We start from the raw sequence: 17,459 nt of genomic DNA on the forward strand, positions 1-17,459 counted from the left end.
GAATTGTTACATGGTCCCAGTTCTAGCCTTCAGTGAGGAGCCCTTCACATCGAGGAATTCAAACACTAAACATGTCAAACACATAAGCAAGAGTTGTGCAGAAGCCCACCCAGGGCAGTGAAAGGTCAGTCCAAGTCATCAGAGCCCTGTGATCTTTGTCAAACAGCACCTTTGAGATGATTGGCATCGCCACAGCAAGCACACAGAGACAGGGAGTTTACTCAGTTTTTATCCTAACACAGGTTGTGACTGTGTGTTTTTTTCCATTGTCTGGGTTTTTTAAAGGTGCAAAGTTGGGGTGATAGAGTTGGCTTAGTGGTTGAGAGGTTAAGAGCACTTGTTACTCTTGTAGACGACCTGGATTCAATTCCCAGCACCTACATGGTGTTTCATAAACATCCCATCCAGGGGTATCTGATGCCCTTTTCTGACCTCTGTAGTACCAGGTGTTCATCTGGAAACTACTTCAGGTCCACTCCTCCCTCTCCAGACCCCACCCCCTCAGAAAGACCACCAAAAGTCTAGGCTCCTCTCCTGAACTTCAAGACCATACCTATAGGGTATTTAAGTGTCTGCCTCTAGACCTACCACGTGATTTCTCCTCCTTTCCCCCACCCCCACCTGGCATTGCTTCTGGGGGTGCTAGAAAGTCACCCAAGAGTGCCTGGCCTAATAAACCTGATAAATAAACCTAATAAAATTCAGCTTTATCTGGCTTACTGTGTTGACAGAGAAACCTATTATCAGGGTACAAAAAAAAAAAAACAAAAAAAACAAAAAAACAAAAAACTATCACCAGGCATACATATGGCATATATACATACATACATTCAGGCAAAACACTCATACACAAAATAAATCTAAAAAGTTATTATTAAAAAGGTGCTAAGAAGGGGCTGGAGAGATGGCTCAGAGATTAAGAGCACTTGCTGCTCTTCCAGAGGACCTCAGTTCAACTCCCATCAACATGGTGGTTCACAACTATCTATAATGAGATCTGGTGCCCTCTTCTGGCACACAGGCATATATGCAGGCAGAACCCTGTATGTATAATAAATAAATGTCTTTAAAGATTAAAAGAAGGTGCTAAGGAAATGAAGAAAATTGGTAAGAAATCATTACTCAATTCACTTACATCCCAAAAAATGCAACTGGAACTGTGTGTGAGTGTGTAAAGAGCTGAGAACATTCGCATCAAGGTTTGTTCAAGGTGGAGGAGATAAAAAGATTGGATTCCTTGTCCTAAACAAAAGTTTTAGTTTTACACTTTTTCACAGAAAAGACTACTATTTAATGTTTTTGCAGTGTTATTCACATGATATTCTTTCATCCAAAGTTGTATGGTTTAGTAATATGTGCCTTGATAATTTTAGTAATTTTTTTCTGAGACAGGGTCTCATGTGGTCCCAAGTGGCATCGAATTCACTTGAAACTGAGGAATTCCTAAGCTTCTTGCTTCTATCTCTGGGATTACAGGTGTTCACCACCATTTTCCCTGACAAAAGTTAACCTCTTTTTGTTGTTAGTGATAGTTGGTTTTTTTTTAATTCTTTTTTTAACAGTTTGTTTTTATGTTATGAGTATAGACTGATGTTTTTGCCTGAATGTATGTCTGTGTGAGGGTGTCATATCCCCTAGAACTGGATTTTTTTTTTTTTGTAAGCTGCCACGTGGGAGCTGGGAATTGAACCCAAGATCTTTGGAAGAGCAGCCAATGTTCTTAACTGCTGAACCATTTCTTCAGTCCTCCTCCCCTTTTTAATTCTTAAAACAGGGTCCCACTCTTAGCTTATGCTAGCCTCAAACTGTGTAGCCCAGACTGCCCTCAAATTTGCGTCAATCCTCCTTCCTCGTTTTCTCAAGTGCTAGGATGTCAAGCACATGCCGCTACCCTGCTCTGGGCTTTACTTTTGAAAGTACTGGTGCCACAGGGCTGAAAACATAGCTCAGCAGTTAAGAGCCTGGCTGTTCTTCCAGTTGACCTGGGTTTGGTTCTCAGCATTCATGTGGCAGCTTATAACCCACTGGTTCCTCCAGTTCCAGTTACGGAGGGTCTGTTGCCTTCTTCTGGCCTCTTTGGGCACTGCACAGAAATGTATGCCAGAAAGACATCTATACACATGAAATAAAAATAAAGTCTCAAAAAAATTAAACAGAAAATAAAGTACTGGTACTAAAGATATGATGCTTTTTCAAGAAAGTTGTAGAAGTTAGCAATATGTGTTTTGATCAGTTTAATACACACACACACACACACACACACACATATATATATATACACACACAGTTTGTTTATCTATCTATTTATATTGATACCTGTATTATATTTATACAGGTTCTCACTATGTAGTCATGACTGTCCTGAAATCCCTGAACTTCCTGCTTCTCCCTCCTGAGTTGCTAGGATTAGGGCATGGTTTCCAGATACATACGGGTTTTTCTTTTAGATTTATTTGTATATTTTTGTTTTGTTGTGCTTGTACATATGCTTTTTTGACCACATGCATGCAAAGTCACCACAGAGGCCAGAAGAGGGTGTAGGATCCCCTGGATCTGGAGTTACAACCGGTTGTGAGCAGTCATGTGACTACTAGAACTCAAACTCGGGTCCTCCAGGAGAGCAGCCGTGCTCTTAACCACTGAACCGTCTCTCCAACCTCAAAACAGAGCTTTTTTTTTTCTTTTTTAAATATTTTATTTTAGCCGGGTTGTGGTGGGGCATGCTTTTAATCCCAGCACTAGGGAGGCAGAGGCAGGAAGATCAGTGAGTTCGAGGCCAGCCTGGTCTCCAGAGCAAGTTCCAGGCAGCCAGACCATCCCATAGGGAAACCCTATCTTTTTTTTTTGTTTTTTTTTTTTGGTTTTTCGAGACAGGGTTTCTCTGTGGTTTTGGAGCCTGTCCTGGAACTAGCTCTTGTAGACCAGGCTGGTCTCGAACTCACAGAGATCCGCCTGCCTCTGCCTCCCGAGTGTGGGATTAAAGGCGTGCGCCACCACGGCCCGGCGGGAAACCCTATCTTAAAAACAAAATCAAACAAACAAACAAAAAAACCACCACCACCACCAACAAAAAACCCAGAAATTTTATTTTTTAAATTTCTTTTCTTTTTTTTTTTTCGAGACAGGGTTTCTCTGTGGTTTTGGAGCCTGTCCTGGAACTAGCTCTTGTAGACCAGGCTGGTCTCGAACTCACAGAGATCCGCCTGCCTCTGCCTCCCGAGTGCTGGGATTAAAGGCGTGCGCCACCACCGCCCGGCTATTTTTTAAATTTTGATATGCCGTCTCACTATGTAGCTGGCTACATTTTTTGGTTTTGTTGTTTGTATTTTGACATATTCATTGTACAAAGTACTGGGGTTTTATATATACATAATTTATTTTTATTTTTTATGCATTGGTGTTTTGCCTGCATATATGTAAGGGTGTTGGATCCCCTTGAACGGGAGTTACAGAGAGGTGTGAGCTGCCATGTGGGTGGGTGCTGGGATTTGAACCACAGTCCTCTGGAAGAGCAGCCCTTACCGCTGAGCCATCTCTCCAGCCCAGCTGGCTGTGTTTCTTTCTTTTTTTATTTTTTATTTTTTTTTTAAATATTTATTTATTATGTATACGATGTTCTGTCTGTGTGTTGCCTGCAGGCCAGAAGAGGGCACCAGACCTCATTACAGATGGTTGTGAGCCACCATGTGGTTGCTGGGAATTGAACTCAGGACCGTTGGAAGAGCAGGCAATGCTCTTAACCTCTGAGCCATCTCTCCAGCCCCCTGTGTTTCTTTCTTTCTTCTTTTTTCTGGCTATGTTTTTAAAATAAGGGAGGCGCCGGGCGGTGGTGGTGCACGCCTTTAATCCCAGCACTAGGGAGGTAGAGGCAGGCGGATCTCTGGGAGTTCGAGGCCAGCCTGGTCTACAAGAGCCAGTTCCGGGACAGGCACCAAAGCTACAGAGAAACCCTGTCTCGAAAAACCAAAAAAAAAAAAAAAAAAGGGGAGGGGGGAGGCGACATCATATATACAGGAAAGGTTTTGGGAGAGTGTGTATCAGGGAGGGGCCTGTTTCCAGGTTTGTGGCCTTTTGGGGCGTCTCCTTTGGAGAGAATGACATCTTCCTCGCCCCGCCCCTCACTCGCTGGGTTCCTTGCCCCGCCCTTTCCCTTGCGCCTCCTTCCCCCTCTACTCGCTTCACCCCGCCCCTCTTCCCAGCTCCTCGCCCCTCCCAATCCCTCGCTTCGTCCAGTTCCTCTTTCGGCCACTCTCAGTCCTCTTCCTGCAATGGCCAGGGTCTGTGCTTTATTGCCCGCTTAGCCATTCGGTGCCAAAGTATTCTCCCATCTTGCCTCACGCCAGCGTAGCCGCGGTTGCCTAGCTACGGGACGTTCCCGGAAGACGACTGGTAGGGCAGGACTTCCGGCGCCGCTGTTGCATCAGATTCTGGAAATAGTCTGTGGCCGCAGACGCGGGTTGGAATTCCCAGAGATGGCAGGTTCCTCCGCGGAGCAGGGTGAGTGGCGCGGAATGACTGTGGGGTTAGCATGACCCGAGTAGGCAATGCCAAGCTGGGGCTTTCGGGACAGCAATGGCCCAAGAAGCAGTGTCCTGACTAAGGATCTGAGGATAGCGTTGGCCCAAATGGGTTGTGGCAGGCCAGGGCTCTGGGAACAGTGATGGCCCAAGTGAGCAGTGGCAGGCTAGGGATCTGGATTTGGCATGAACTGGAGTGAGCAGTGGTAAGCCAGGGATCTGGGGCTGACTTGCGACTCGAGTGGGTAGTTGCCAACCCCGGACTCCGGGCTGACAAGTCCTTGGGTAAGACTCTGGGAGCAGTCATGACCCAAGTGGACAGTGCCAGACCAACGCTCTGTGTATGGCCAAGCTCTCAATGGGCAGTGGCAGGCCACAGGACCTGGAGGGTGACTGCCATGACTCCATGAAGCTAGAGTATCTGCTTAGTGGGGACCTGACTTCTGTTCTATAAGTCTATCCCTTCCTCAGCCTCAGTTTCTTGATTGGGTTAAAGTTAAGGTGTCCTTGAATACTTAGATGATCCTGTATCAAATAGCCTGTCTCCAGCTGGTGCCTGGATGAGACCTCACCTCGCATCCTCCTGCCCTGGCTGGACTTTGGGGGTGAGGCAGAGGCCCAAAGATTGTTTTGGTCTTCTGCCCGAGCAGGTGGGCGGAAGGGCACCCAAGGTTAGTACTTAGGGAAGTAGGGCAGAGGAAGCAAGGGCTCCGTGTACACATACATGAAAGAGTTTGGGGCTTTATGAAGGCTTTAATCGCCAGTGTGGCCAGCAGTCACCACAGGGACATACCTGTCTAGTCAGAGCATCACTGTCTGCTTTATTGCCTACTGGGAGGCTCCCTCAAGAGGCAGTCACTTCTGTCACCCAAGGGGAGACCTGAACCTTAGCATATCTCAGAAGTGTCTTTTCTCATTGTCTTTTCAGAAAGAAAGTTCTAGAAAGAACAGATCCTGAAAGGTCAGAAGCAAGCTTTCCAAGGCCGAATATTTGGTGTAGGTTTTAGTCTTTGTGATACAGGCAGAAATTAGATGTGAGCTCTGACCTCTCAGCTGCCTGCCACCAGGGTGTACCAAGATCTCTTTGGTGCTCTGTGGTGCTCTTTTGTCCTGGGTTTTAGATGGGTGCTTCTGACCGCCTGAGTGGTGTGGGGCACCCAGGTGACATGGCCGCTTAGCCTGTGCCTAGTGACAGTGGTACCTTCCTTCGTATTCCAGCCTTCCACTCAACTGGTGTGTCTGGATTCCAGCTGTTTCCACCACCCAGAGCAGATCTTAGACGTCCACCTAGACTCCTGTAACACAGCAGCATGGCCAGCAGCTCCACCCTGAGCTGCCCAACAGGTCTGGGATGACAACTATGCCCATCCATACTCACAATGATACAGGAAATGGTTCCTGCCTCAGAGGGTGGTGTAGGCGTTGAATGAGTTTGTAGGAAGGATTTGGAATGGTACCTGGTGTGTAAGAATCAGGCCTGTCAAAAATGAGGTTCTGTGGCATTTGTTTGTTTGAGACAGGGTTTTATATAGCCAGGGTTGGCCTTGATCTTTTGTTTGTTTGTTTGGTTTTTGGTTATTTTTGAGACAGGGTTTCTCTGTAGCTTTGGAGCCTGTCCTGGAGCTAGCTCTTGTAGACCAGGCTGGCCTCGAACTTACAGAGATTCACCTGCCTCTGCCTCCCAAGTGCTGGGATTAAAGGTGTATGCCACCACCGTCTGTCCTGGCCTTGATCTTGATAAATGATCTTCCTGCCTCCAGCTCTTGTGTAGGGATGACAGATACTGTGACACCACATGCAGCTTCCTCTTCGGCTTTTAAATAAAAATATCTGTTTGCTGTGGTCTGAGTGAGAATGGCCCCCATGGGTTCGTGTATTTGAATGCTGGGGCAGATTTAAGAGGTAGTGTTGTTGGAGGAAGTGTGTCCCTAGGGGTGGGTTTTGCGGTTTCAAAAAGCTTCTGCCATTCCCAGTTAGGCATCACTGCCTCTTGCTTGTGTCTCAAGATGTGAACTTTCAGCTACTGCTCTAGGGCCATGCCTGCCTGCTGCTATGCTCCCCATCATGATGGTTATGGAATCTAGCCCTCTGGAACCATGAGCCCCAAATTAGAAACAAGATACTAGAAATAAGATCTCCACGTAGATCACACACAAGGGAGACTGGGCAGTGGTGGTGCACACTTCTGATCCCAGCACTCAGGAGGCAGAGGCAGGTGGATCTCTGGAGTTCGAGGCCAGCCTGGTCTACAGAGTGAGTTCCAAGACAGCTAGGGCTGTTACGCAGAGAAACCATGTCTTGAAAAACCAGAGAGAGAACACAAGGGAGATGCACACATCCTTAGGGAAGATGATCCAAAGTCAGCCTCCTTGAAAGTCTAGGAATAGGAGGTGGTGGGTGTCATGGCATGTGCCTGTCATTCATAATTCTAATTCTCTGGAGGCAGAAGTAAGAGGATCTCTGCAAATTTAAGACCAGCATGGTCTACGTAGTAAGTTCTAGGATAGTCAGGGATACATAGTGAAACCTTGTCTCAAACAAACAAAACAGGGAAAAGAAACTCAGAGAAGATGACCTCTTGGGACAAATCCAACAAAGCTGTGTGTGGGTGTACACCAGTAATTCTCATGCTCTGGGAGATGAGGCAGGGGGAACACCAGTTTGAGACCAGCCTGGATTACATGAGATCCTGTCTCCAGACAACACAATACCACTCAGGAACTGGAAACAGGCACTCCAGAGATGGTCTTTAGTTGTGGCTTGGGAGCATTTGAGCAACTGATTTTTCCTTCATGTTTCCTCAGAGATGGCCCAAGCTCTAGGTAACACGGGGTACAGTGGGCAGGCTGATTTCAGGACCTCTGGTAGTTGGAGCTCATCTCGGAAACCTGATTTTTCCCCTAGTTTAACCAGATAGTCTTTATAATCACACCATGACACGTAGTCTGTCTCAGCATAAGTCCTGGCAGAGCCATAATGGTGTCTGTGTTCCTTGGGATCCTTCCTGTGCAGATGAGCATCCTGATGACCATAGCGGTGAAGCCATTGAATCTGCTGTTACCACAACCAGAGACTGGGCCAGGTATCCCTTGGTGCAGGGACTTCAGCTACCGCTCTTCTGTAGGTTCTCTTAGAGGGGTCAGGCTGGCTCCTGTTGCCAAGCAAGTATGGGAAGGTAGGCGAGCAGAACAAAATGGACCCATTTGAAGACTACAAATACTTGCTCAGCTGTGCCCTCATGTTCCCAGGCTGTCATTTATGGCAGTAACTTCTCGTGACTGTTGAGCATTTTCCAGTGTCTTGAGGTGCAGCTCTTGGCGGCCAAGGTGGATGGGAACCCCAGAGGGAACATGTGAGATGGGAGAAATAAGAGCAGCTAGAGGAAGCTGAGGGATGCTGTTCCTGGGAGGGAGCAATCTGCAGCTATCGGTATTGTTGGAACATCTGTAAGGTGAGAGCTTTGAGGGGCCCTTAGCAATAGCAGCAGTAACAGGCAGAGAGGGTCAGGAGCAAGTGACAAAGTAGCCCCCTCCAGTTGAGGCTTACCCTCTGGGAGCTTAGGAAGCTGCTCCAAGCATGCTTTCTTCCACTGTACCTGGGAGAGCTCCTAGGGAGGAAAGGGGACAGAGACAGTGGAAATGCCGGAGGAGCCAGCCAGATGCTGCCACTGTCCTTCCACATGTTAGGACTGTGGGTCATTTGAAGTGATGTGGCTTCTTCACTATGCTGAGTACACAGACGTTTGCAATCTAGTGACTGTTTGGTAAAGACTCTATACGCTGTGTTAGTTATTGTCCACCTTTGGGACAGTCCCACCATCAGATGCTCTGCTCTTTGTGTGTTCAGGGGATGAGCTGCAGATCTACCTGGTGGTGGCCTGCCCTTCTGTAGAGGCAGAGTAATTTGGCATGGTGTGTGATGGGTGAAGTCCTGGTGAGGCCGAGTTTGCAGAGTGGGCCTGGGAGGAATTCTCTTGTCAAGCAATGAACAACTGGAGGATGACTTAACCAGCTCCCCCGAGAAAGTTGACCTGTTCCTCCAGGAGTATCTGCACAGCTCCCTTTCCCAGAAGGACCTCCTCACACTTCTCAGATACCCTGCTCTCCTGGCTGGGCTTTGTTCCCTCACAGTGGTCTGGGCTGCTCCACACAGAGCCTTTGGGATCCTGTGGTCTGGCACATTCCTCCAGGGGGCCTCTGGAGTTCTTCAGTGATTACAGTCATCATAATGCAGGAGCAATTACAGTAATGACAGCAAGCAGGGCAGCTGGCTTTTTGCCAGAGGTTTGTAAAGCGTTCTGTAAGTGTAATTGCACTTAGCCTCCGAGGCTTTACAAGGTGGGTGGTGTTAAGTGTGGTTCAGTCTGAAGAGGGCAGGTGCTCAGCCTGCGGGTGAGGCCCATCTCCCTGAGCATCCTGCGGCCTGTGCCTTCCACGGGCTGTTTCCCTACTTTCTAAAGCATTGCAGTTGTCAGGGCGGTGTGGGTGCTCTACTTATTAGGGAACTTGGTGGGTGCCTAGAGTAGAAAAGAGAAGCGATGACCACAAGGAGGGAGTAAATGTTTGGGGGTATTCCTGGGCCTGTCTTGGTGGCGCTCAGGGACTGCCAAGCAAGGCAGGGGCTGCCTTCCTCCCTGCGTAGCCTCTTCATCTGGGAAGGGATATCCTGTTAATTTCACATAAGTGGCATGGTGGCAGAGTCACAAGTGTGCAGTTGGAGGGCCCTCCTTGGAGAGCAACAGACACACCTTGCTCCTTCACCTGTGGCTGAGGGCCTAGGACAAGAAGCTGATCTTCAAAGCCCACAGCGGTGTCCTGAGAGCCACATGCTTGAAGAAGGGAGGGAAGCTGAAACTGGGCACGGGAGCTGGAAGAACTGGCTCTTGGGAGTCCCCAGCTCGCCCTAACACCTTTGCAGGGATGGGGTCTGTCTGTTGCTTGGCATTATGTGGCAGTTGGCAGGTCTGAGTGAAAAGTACCCTTCTTTGGGTAGCAGTCTCCAGAGAAGCCATCCATGGGGGAGAAGGCTAGCCATCCCCAATGCTGGCTCTGTATTGGGGTCCTTCCTGAGAAAGGCACAGTGAGCCCCAAAGATACAACTAGAGTGCCAGCCCTCTGACAGTCCTGCCCTCACAGCTTTGCCAAGTGTCTGAAAAAGTCCAGTTTGAGTTCTGGATGCTGGAGAGACCACAGTGAGCCAAGCAGCTGGAGAGTGGCAGGCAGTGAGGGGAGGAGGCGGTGCACAGGGAGAAAGAGTGCGAGGCTCTGACAGTGGACGCTTATACCTCCCAAAAGAACCTTAGGTGCAATCCCTGGGGCCTGTGTGAGGCAAGATTTATGGGAGACAGAGATAGACTTTGTCCTTCTCTGCAGGGAAGGCCATGCTGGGCTGCAGGCCTGGTTTGTAAGGAGACCCGCAAGTGAGGGGGGGCTGGGCCCATACTGCTGTGCGGGGAACTGTGGTGAGGGATCTAGGTCCAGATGCTGGTTGGATGGGATGCTCTGGTCTAAAGGGGACTGTGAAGCTTTGGGCTCCTGTGGCTGCATAGCGCCTTGGCTATTTTTGAGTCCCCTGGAAAGGTGGCTCTGTGCGTTTAAGAGGAAGCAAGGTCGGTGGGGACCCATCAGGCTAATCCGGTCACTATTAGGGATGTCTGGAGAGCCAGTGTTTAGCTGTGTCCACCTTGAGAGTTGGAGGAGGCTTCTGTCCTGGGCCTGGCACGGCCACTCTGCTGTAACTTCATGTTTCATTCTCTGGACCTCTCCGTCCCATGAAGCTCCAGTAACTTGGGAAGAAACACATGTCCCTGCTTGCACTCGGCTGTCTGGTCCAGGAGCTGTGGTCTGGGCCAGTCAGTGTGCACCAGGCATAGCAGGGGAAAAAGGAACTAGAGGAGGGAGGTGCAGGCTCTGCAAGGGTGTAGGATTGTTTGAGTCGTCATCTCCTGGCAGTAATGGCTCGGGTGGCTTTCTGGGGTTTGGCGGAGTGGGAGGTCATCAGCACGTGCTTGCCCACTCGAGTCTGTCAGAGTAGGAAGGTGTCTGTGAGGGATGAGCCTAGGCCTTTCCTGTAGTCCCTCAGCAAATGAAATCCTTGGGACATGGGCTTGGGTGCTGCTCATTTGTGCGCTGGGGCCAGGCTCCATCTGGTGCTGCCTGTTTGCTCTACCCCAGCATAGGAAGCTGAGTCTGGGGGGCAGTGCCTGATCGTTACCTCTCCATTCAGAGACACACACAGCCAGACATCTGGTATGTGGTGAGATATCCTCCCCGCTGACTTCTACCACGGGGACAAGACCTAAGAGCACTGTTCTGGTCCTGTCAGCAGGGGGGTTTTGTTATTTAGAGGGAACATGAGGGCTAATGGCTCAGGTGAAAAAAGATGCAGCAGGGCTTGCAGTGTCTTAGGGTTCCTGTTGTTCTGATGAACACCATGACCAACACCACCTGAGGGAAGAAAGGGTTCTGTCAGCTCACACTCTATCACTGAAGGCCGACAGGGCAGGAACTCAAAACAGGGTAGGAACCTGGAGGCAGTGGCTGTGTAGAGGTCATGGAGGGGCTGCTTACTGACTTGCTTCACTTGCTTTTTTTTTTCTTATGTTACATCCTGACCACAGTTTTCCCTCCTTCCTCTCCTCCTGTTCCCCCCACTCTGCCTCTGCATCCACTCCTCTGATCCTGTTCTGAAAGGGGCAAACCTCCCAGGGTGTCAACAAAGCATGGCATATTAAGTTGAGGTAGGACTAAGTTCCTTCCTTTGTATTAAAGGCTGAATGAAGCAACCCAGAATGATGAATAGGCTCCCCAAAGCCAGTCAAAGCTTTAGGGAAAGGCCCTGATCCCACTGCAAGGAGTCCCACAGATAGACCAAGCTATACAACTTGTCACACATATGTAGAGAACCTCGGTTGGTCCCATGTGGACTCTTTAGCTGTCAGTACATGTTAGGCGTTTTCTTTAGACGAGCCTCTCCCCTCTCTGCTGATGCAAATAATCCCAATCAAACCAAATTAGATCGAATTAAAGATGTCCATGTTTAGTGGAGTGCTCCCAGGTAGCCCCGGGGAAGCATGGAGAGGGGAAGAGAGAGAGAAGGGGAGACCATGCAAAACATGGAGACCACGTGTTCATTCTCTGGGGTGGGGGGGGTCAGTTTAAATAGCCTGTTGGAGTAGTCCCGACCTTCCCTGAGGGGGGTTACTGTTTGGTGGACTTTCTTGATCCTCCCTGAGGAGTGGTCACCGTTTGGCGGGCTTTAGACTGAGGCAACTCCCATGGGAGGGAGCTTATTCCAGGAGCTGGGGTGAAGCTCCCAGCCAAACAATCTGGACTTTTTGTATAAAGGGGCGTTAGGGAGCTGAGGTGATGCTTTCAACCAAACAGTACGGAGTCCGTGAGTTCCTGAGTCCAGGTTAGTTGTTTCTGTTCGTTCCCTTGTGGTGGCCTTGACCCCCTTGGCTCGTACAATTCTTTTCTCTCTTCAACAGGACTCCCAGAGCTTGGTCTGGTACTTGGCTGTGGATCTCTGCATCTGTTTCCATGGGTTACTGGATGAAGGCTCTCTGACTGCAATTAGAGTAGTTACCAAACTGATTACAGGAGATGGCCAGTTCAGGCACCCTTTCCATTATTGCTAGGAGTCTTAGCTGGGGTCATCCTTGTGGATTCCCTTGAGTTTCCCTGACACCAGGTTTCTCCCCATCCCAAAATGTCCATCCCCCACCAAGACGTCTCTTTCATTATTCTCCCTCCATCCTGCCAATCCACCCCACCTGATCCCTCATGTTCATCACCTTCCACCACCCCCGCCCCCAGTTTACCCAGGATATCCCTTGTATTTCCCCTTCCTAGGGAAATCCATGCATCCCTTCTTGGGACCTCCTGTTACTTAGCCTCTCTGAGGCAGTGGGTTGGTGAAGCTCTTTCTCCATTCTGTAGGCTGCTGTTTTGTCTTATTGACAGAGTCGTTTGCCTTCCCGAAACTTTTTGGTTTCAAGAGGTCTCATTTATTAATTGTCAATCTCAAGTGTTTGTGCTGCTGTTGTTATATTCAGGAAGTAGTGCCTATGCATTCAAGTCTACTTCCCACTTTCTCTTCTGTCAGGTTCAGTGTAACTGGATTTATCTTGAGTTAGTTCTTTGATTCACTTGAACTTGAGTTTTGTGCAGGGTGATAGATATGGATCTATTTGTATTCTTCTACATGCTGACATTCAGTTATGCCAGCAGCATTTGTTGAAGATGCTCTCTTTTTCCCATTGTATAATTTTGGTTTCTTTGTCAAAAGTCGGGTGTTCATAGGTGTGTGAAGTAATGCCAGGGTCTTCAGTTCGATTCCATTGGTCCACCTGTCTATTTTTATGCCAATACCATGCTGATTTTATTACTGTAGTTCTATAATACATACAGCTTGAAGTCAGGGATGGTGATACCTCTGGAAGTTCCTTTACTGTACATGATTGTTTTAACTATCCTGGGTATTTTGTTTTTCCATATGAAGTTGAGTATTGTTCTTTCAAGGTCTGTAAAGAGTTGTGCTGGGATTTTGATGGGGATCAAAATTGAATCTGTAGATTGTTTTTTAGTAAGATGACCATTTTACTATGTTGATCCTATTGATTGATGAGCATGGGAGATCTTTCCATCTTCTGATATCTTCTCCAATTTCTTTCTTCAAAGACTTAAAGTTCTTGTCATACAGGTTCTTCACTTGCTCAGTTAGAGTTACCCCAAGATATTTTATATTATTTGTGACTATTGTAAAGGGTGTTGTTTCCCTGATTTCTTTCTCAACCTGTTTATCATTTGTATATAGGAGGGCTACTGATTTTTTTTTTTTTTTTTTTTTTTTTTGTTTTTTGAGACAGGGTTTCTCTGTGGCTTTGGAGCCTGTCCTGGAACTAGCTCTATAGACCAGGCTGGTCTCGAACTCACAGAGATCCGCCTGCCTCTGCCTCCCGAGTGCTGGGATTAAAGGCGTGCACCACCATCACCCGGCTCTACTGATTTTTTTAAAGTTAATCTTGTATCCAGCCACATTACTGAAGGTATTTATCAGCTGTAGGAGCTCCCTGGTAGAACTTTTGGGGTCACCTATGTATGCTCTCATATCATCTGCAAATAGCAATAGTTTCCTTTCCAATTTGAATCCCCTTGATGCTTTTGTTGTCTTATTGCTCTAGCTAGAACTTTGAGTACTATATTGAATAGAAATGGAGAAAGTGGACAGCCTTGTCTTGGTCCTGATTTTAGTGGAATTGCTTTGAGTTTCTGTTTCTCTCCATTTAATTTGATGTTGGCTGTCAGCTTGTTGTATATTTCTTTTATTATGTTTAGGTATGTTCCTTATATTCCTGATTTCTTCAAGACCTTTATCATGAAAGGGTGTTGGATTTTGTCAAAGGCTTTTTTAGCATCTAACAAAATGATCATAATGTCTTTTATTCTTTCAGTTTGTTTATATGGTGGATTACATTGACAGATTTTTTTTTTTTTTTTTTTTTGGTTTTTCGAGACAGGGTATCTCTGTGGCTTTGGAGCCTATCCTGGAACTAGCTCTGTAGACCAGGCTGGTCTTGAACTCCCAGAGATCCGCCTGCCTCTGCCTCCTGAGTGCTGGGATTAAAGGCGTGCGCCACCATCGCCCGGCCCATTGACAGATTTTTATATGTTGAACCATCCCTGCATCTCTGGGATGAAGCCTACTTGATCATGGTGGATAATATTTTTGACGTGTTCCTGAATTCTCTTTGCCAGTATTTTATTGAGTATTTTTGCATCAATGTTCATGGGAGAAATGGGTCTGTAATTCTTTTTTGTTGTTGAGTCTTTGTGTGGTTTGGATATCAGGTAACTGTAACCTTATAAAAAGAATTTGGTAATGTTTCTTCTGTTTATATTGTGTGGAACAATTTAAGGAGTATTGGTATTAGCTCTTCTTTGAAAGTCTGGTAGGATTCTGTACTGAAACCATCTAGTCCTGAGCTTTTTTTGGTTGTGAGACTTTTAGTGACTGCTTTTATTTCCTTAGAGGTTCTAGGTCTGTTTAAATTGTCTTTTTGTTTTTTTTCATTTGTTTGTTTTTTGGTCTAGATTTAATTTTGGTTTGTGGTACTTATCAAGAAAATTGTCCGTTCCTTTTAGATATTCCAATTTTGTGGAGTATAGGTTTTTGAAGTATACCTTAATGATTCTCTGGATTTCTAGTGTTTGACATGTCCCCCCTTTTGTTTCTGATTTTGTTAATGTGGGTGTTCTCTCTGCCTTTTAGCTAAATTGGATAAGGGTTTGTCTTTTTTGTTGATTTTTTTTCTCAGAGAACTAACTCTTTGTTTCATTGATTCTTTGTATTGTTTCATTGATTCTTTTTATTCTTTTTGTTTCTATTTTATTTATTTTAGCCCTCAGTTCTTTCCTGCCATCTCCTCCTCCTGGGTGTGTTTGCTTCTTTTTGTTCTAAAGCTTTCAGGTGTGCTGTTAAGTCGGTAGTGTGAAATTTCTCCAAATTCTTTATGTGGGCACTTAGTGCTATGAACTTTCCTCTTAGCACTGCTTTTATAGTGCCTCATAAGTTTGGGTATGTTGTGCATTCATTTTCGTTGAATTCTAGAAAGTCTTTGATTTCTTTTTTTTCCCTTGACCCAGTGGTAATTCAGTTGAGAGTTGTTCAGTTTCCATGAGTTCGTGGGCTTTCTGTAGTTTGTGTTGTTGCTGAAATCTAACCTGTGGTGATCCAATAAGATACAGGGGGTTATTCCAATTTTTCTGTATCTGTTGAGTTTTGGTTTTTTGTTTTTTGTTTTTTTGTGACCGAGTATGTAGTCAATTTTAGATAAGGTTCCATAAGGTGCCGAGAAAATACATTCTTTTGTGTTTGAGTGAAATGTTCTCTAGAAACCTGTTAGATCCATTTGAGTCATAACATCTGCTAGTACCCTTATTTCTTTTTTTTTTTTTTTTTTTTTTGGTTTTTTCGAGACAAGGTTTCTCTGTGGTTTTGGAACCTGTCCTGGAACTAGCTCTGTAGACCAGGCTGGTCTCGAACTCACAGAGATCCGCCTGCCTCTGCCTCCCGAGTGCTGGGATTACAGGGGTGCGCCACCACCGCCCGGCATAGTACCCTTATTTCTCTGATTAGTTTCTGTTTGGCAGACCTGTCCAGTGGTGAGATTGGGGTGTTGAGGTCTCCCACTCTTAGTGTGTGGGGTTTGATGTGTGCTTTAAGCTTTAGCAATGTTTGTTTTGTAAATGTGGGTGCCCTTGTATATTTGGAACATAGATGTTCAGAATTGAGACTTTGTCTTGATGGATCTTTCCTTTGATGAATGATGTCCTTTTTCATCCTTTTGATTAATTTTAGTTTGAAATCTATTTTGTTAATTATTAGGGTAGCTACACCAGCTTGCATCTTAGGTCTATTTGATTGGAAATCTTTTCCCAGCCTATAACTCTGAGGTAATATCTGTCTTTGAGTGGTAGAGTGTGTGTGTGTGTGTGTGTGTGTGTGTGTGTTGGGTTTTGCTGGTGTGAGATTTCCTATTGCCTGTGTTTGAATGGGTACAGCTAACTTCCCTGGGTTGGAGTTTTCCTTCTAGTACTTTCTGTAGGGCTGGCTTTGTGAATAGGTATTGTTTACATCTGGTTTTGTTATGAAATATCTTGTTTTCTCCATCTATGGTAGTTGAAAGTTTTGCTGGGTTTAGTAGTCTTTCTGGCTGGCATCCATTGTCTCTTAGGGCCTGCAAAACATCTGTCTAGGCCCTTCTGACTTCTAGGGTCTCCATTGAGAGGTCGGGTATAATTCTAATAAGTCTGCCTTTTTTCCTTTGCACCTCTTAATGTTCTTTCTTTATTCTGTATGTTTAGTGTTTTATTATGTGGTGGGGGTACTTTTCTTTTAGTCCAGCCTATTTGATGTTCTGTAAGCCTCTTCTACCTTTATAGGCATGTCCTTCTTTAGGTTGGGAAAGTTTTCTTCTATGATTTTGTTGAATATATTTTCTGTGCCTTTGAGCTGGGATTTTCCTCCTTCTATTTTAATTATTCTTAGGTTTGGTCTTTTCATGCTGTCTCAGATTTCCTGGATGTATGTGTTAGGAATCTTTTGAATTTAACATTTTCTTTGACTGATAAATCTATTTCCTCTACTGTGTCTTCAACAAAAGATTCTCTTTTCCATCTCTTGTATTCTGTTGGTGGTGCTTGCATCTGTAATTCCTGTTCGCTTACCCAGATTTTCCATTTCCAGAATTCCCTCAGTTTGTATTTTTATTGTTTCTATTTCAGTTTTGAAGTCTTGAGCCATTTCCTTCACCTGTTTGTTTTTTCCTTGGGTTTCTTTAAGGGATTTATTGATTTCTTTCCCTTTTTGTTTGTCTCTTCCTCAATTTCTTTAAGGAAGTTTTTCATTTCCTTTTTAAAGGCCTCTATTATCTTCATAAAGTTATCTTGAAGATCATTTTCTTGTGCTTTGGCTGAGCTGGAATGTTCAGGTCTTGCTGTTGTAGATCACGGGGTTCTCTTGGTGCCGAATTCCCCTTTCTGTTACTAAACGTATTCTTACACAGCCATTCACTCATCCGATTATAGGTCTGGGTGTTGATTCTTGTGTTTGTCTTTGTTGGATGGGTGTTTTGTTTCTTTACTATCTATCTCCTTCATTGTCTTCCAGCCTGAATGGGTAAGGGTTTTGGTGATTGGCAGAACCAATCAGGTTCTGTAGGATGTCTGTAGGATGTTCAGGTCCAGTAGGATGTCTCAGCTGAGTTTTTTGGGTTCTGGATTCAGCCTATCCTCACGTTCTTCTGACTGATGTTGGTTGTATCTGTGCCTATAGTTATAGTCTGTGCTTCGAAAGATGTGGGCTGTTCCTGTGTCTATGGAGTCTGCTGGAGTTGCGGGGAAGGGCTGGCCACAGGAAGGATGAGGAGGTGGGTGGGGT

At 46.0% G+C, this 17,459-nt stretch overlaps 1 protein-coding gene across 4 annotated transcripts in view; it reads left to right on the forward strand.

Annotated features, from left to right (window-relative positions):
* The first annotated feature begins 4,384 nt into the window (after positions 1-4,384).
* Cars1 (cysteinyl-tRNA synthetase 1) overlaps positions 4,385-17,459 on the forward strand; it is a 53,435-nt gene continuing 40,360 nt past the window's right edge. The window contains exon 1 of one of the 4 annotated variants that reach the window (XM_041667073.1): positions 4,385-4,497. In XM_041667073.1, the coding sequence (XP_041523007.1) occupies positions 4,473-4,497 (25 nt within the window). In that variant the 5' untranslated portion in view covers positions 4,385-4,472. The remainder of the gene's footprint in view (positions 4,498-17,459) is intronic. The other 3 variants (XR_005975794.1, XM_041667071.1, XM_041667074.1) reach the window with 3 other exon arrangements.

This window comes from Microtus oregoni, unplaced genomic scaffold (assembly GCF_018167655.1).
Source record: "Microtus oregoni isolate MIOR12 unplaced genomic scaffold, Mior012 000016F_ref0000370, whole genome shotgun sequence".
NCBI classification, from domain to species: domain Eukaryota; kingdom Metazoa; phylum Chordata; class Mammalia; order Rodentia; family Cricetidae; genus Microtus; species Microtus oregoni.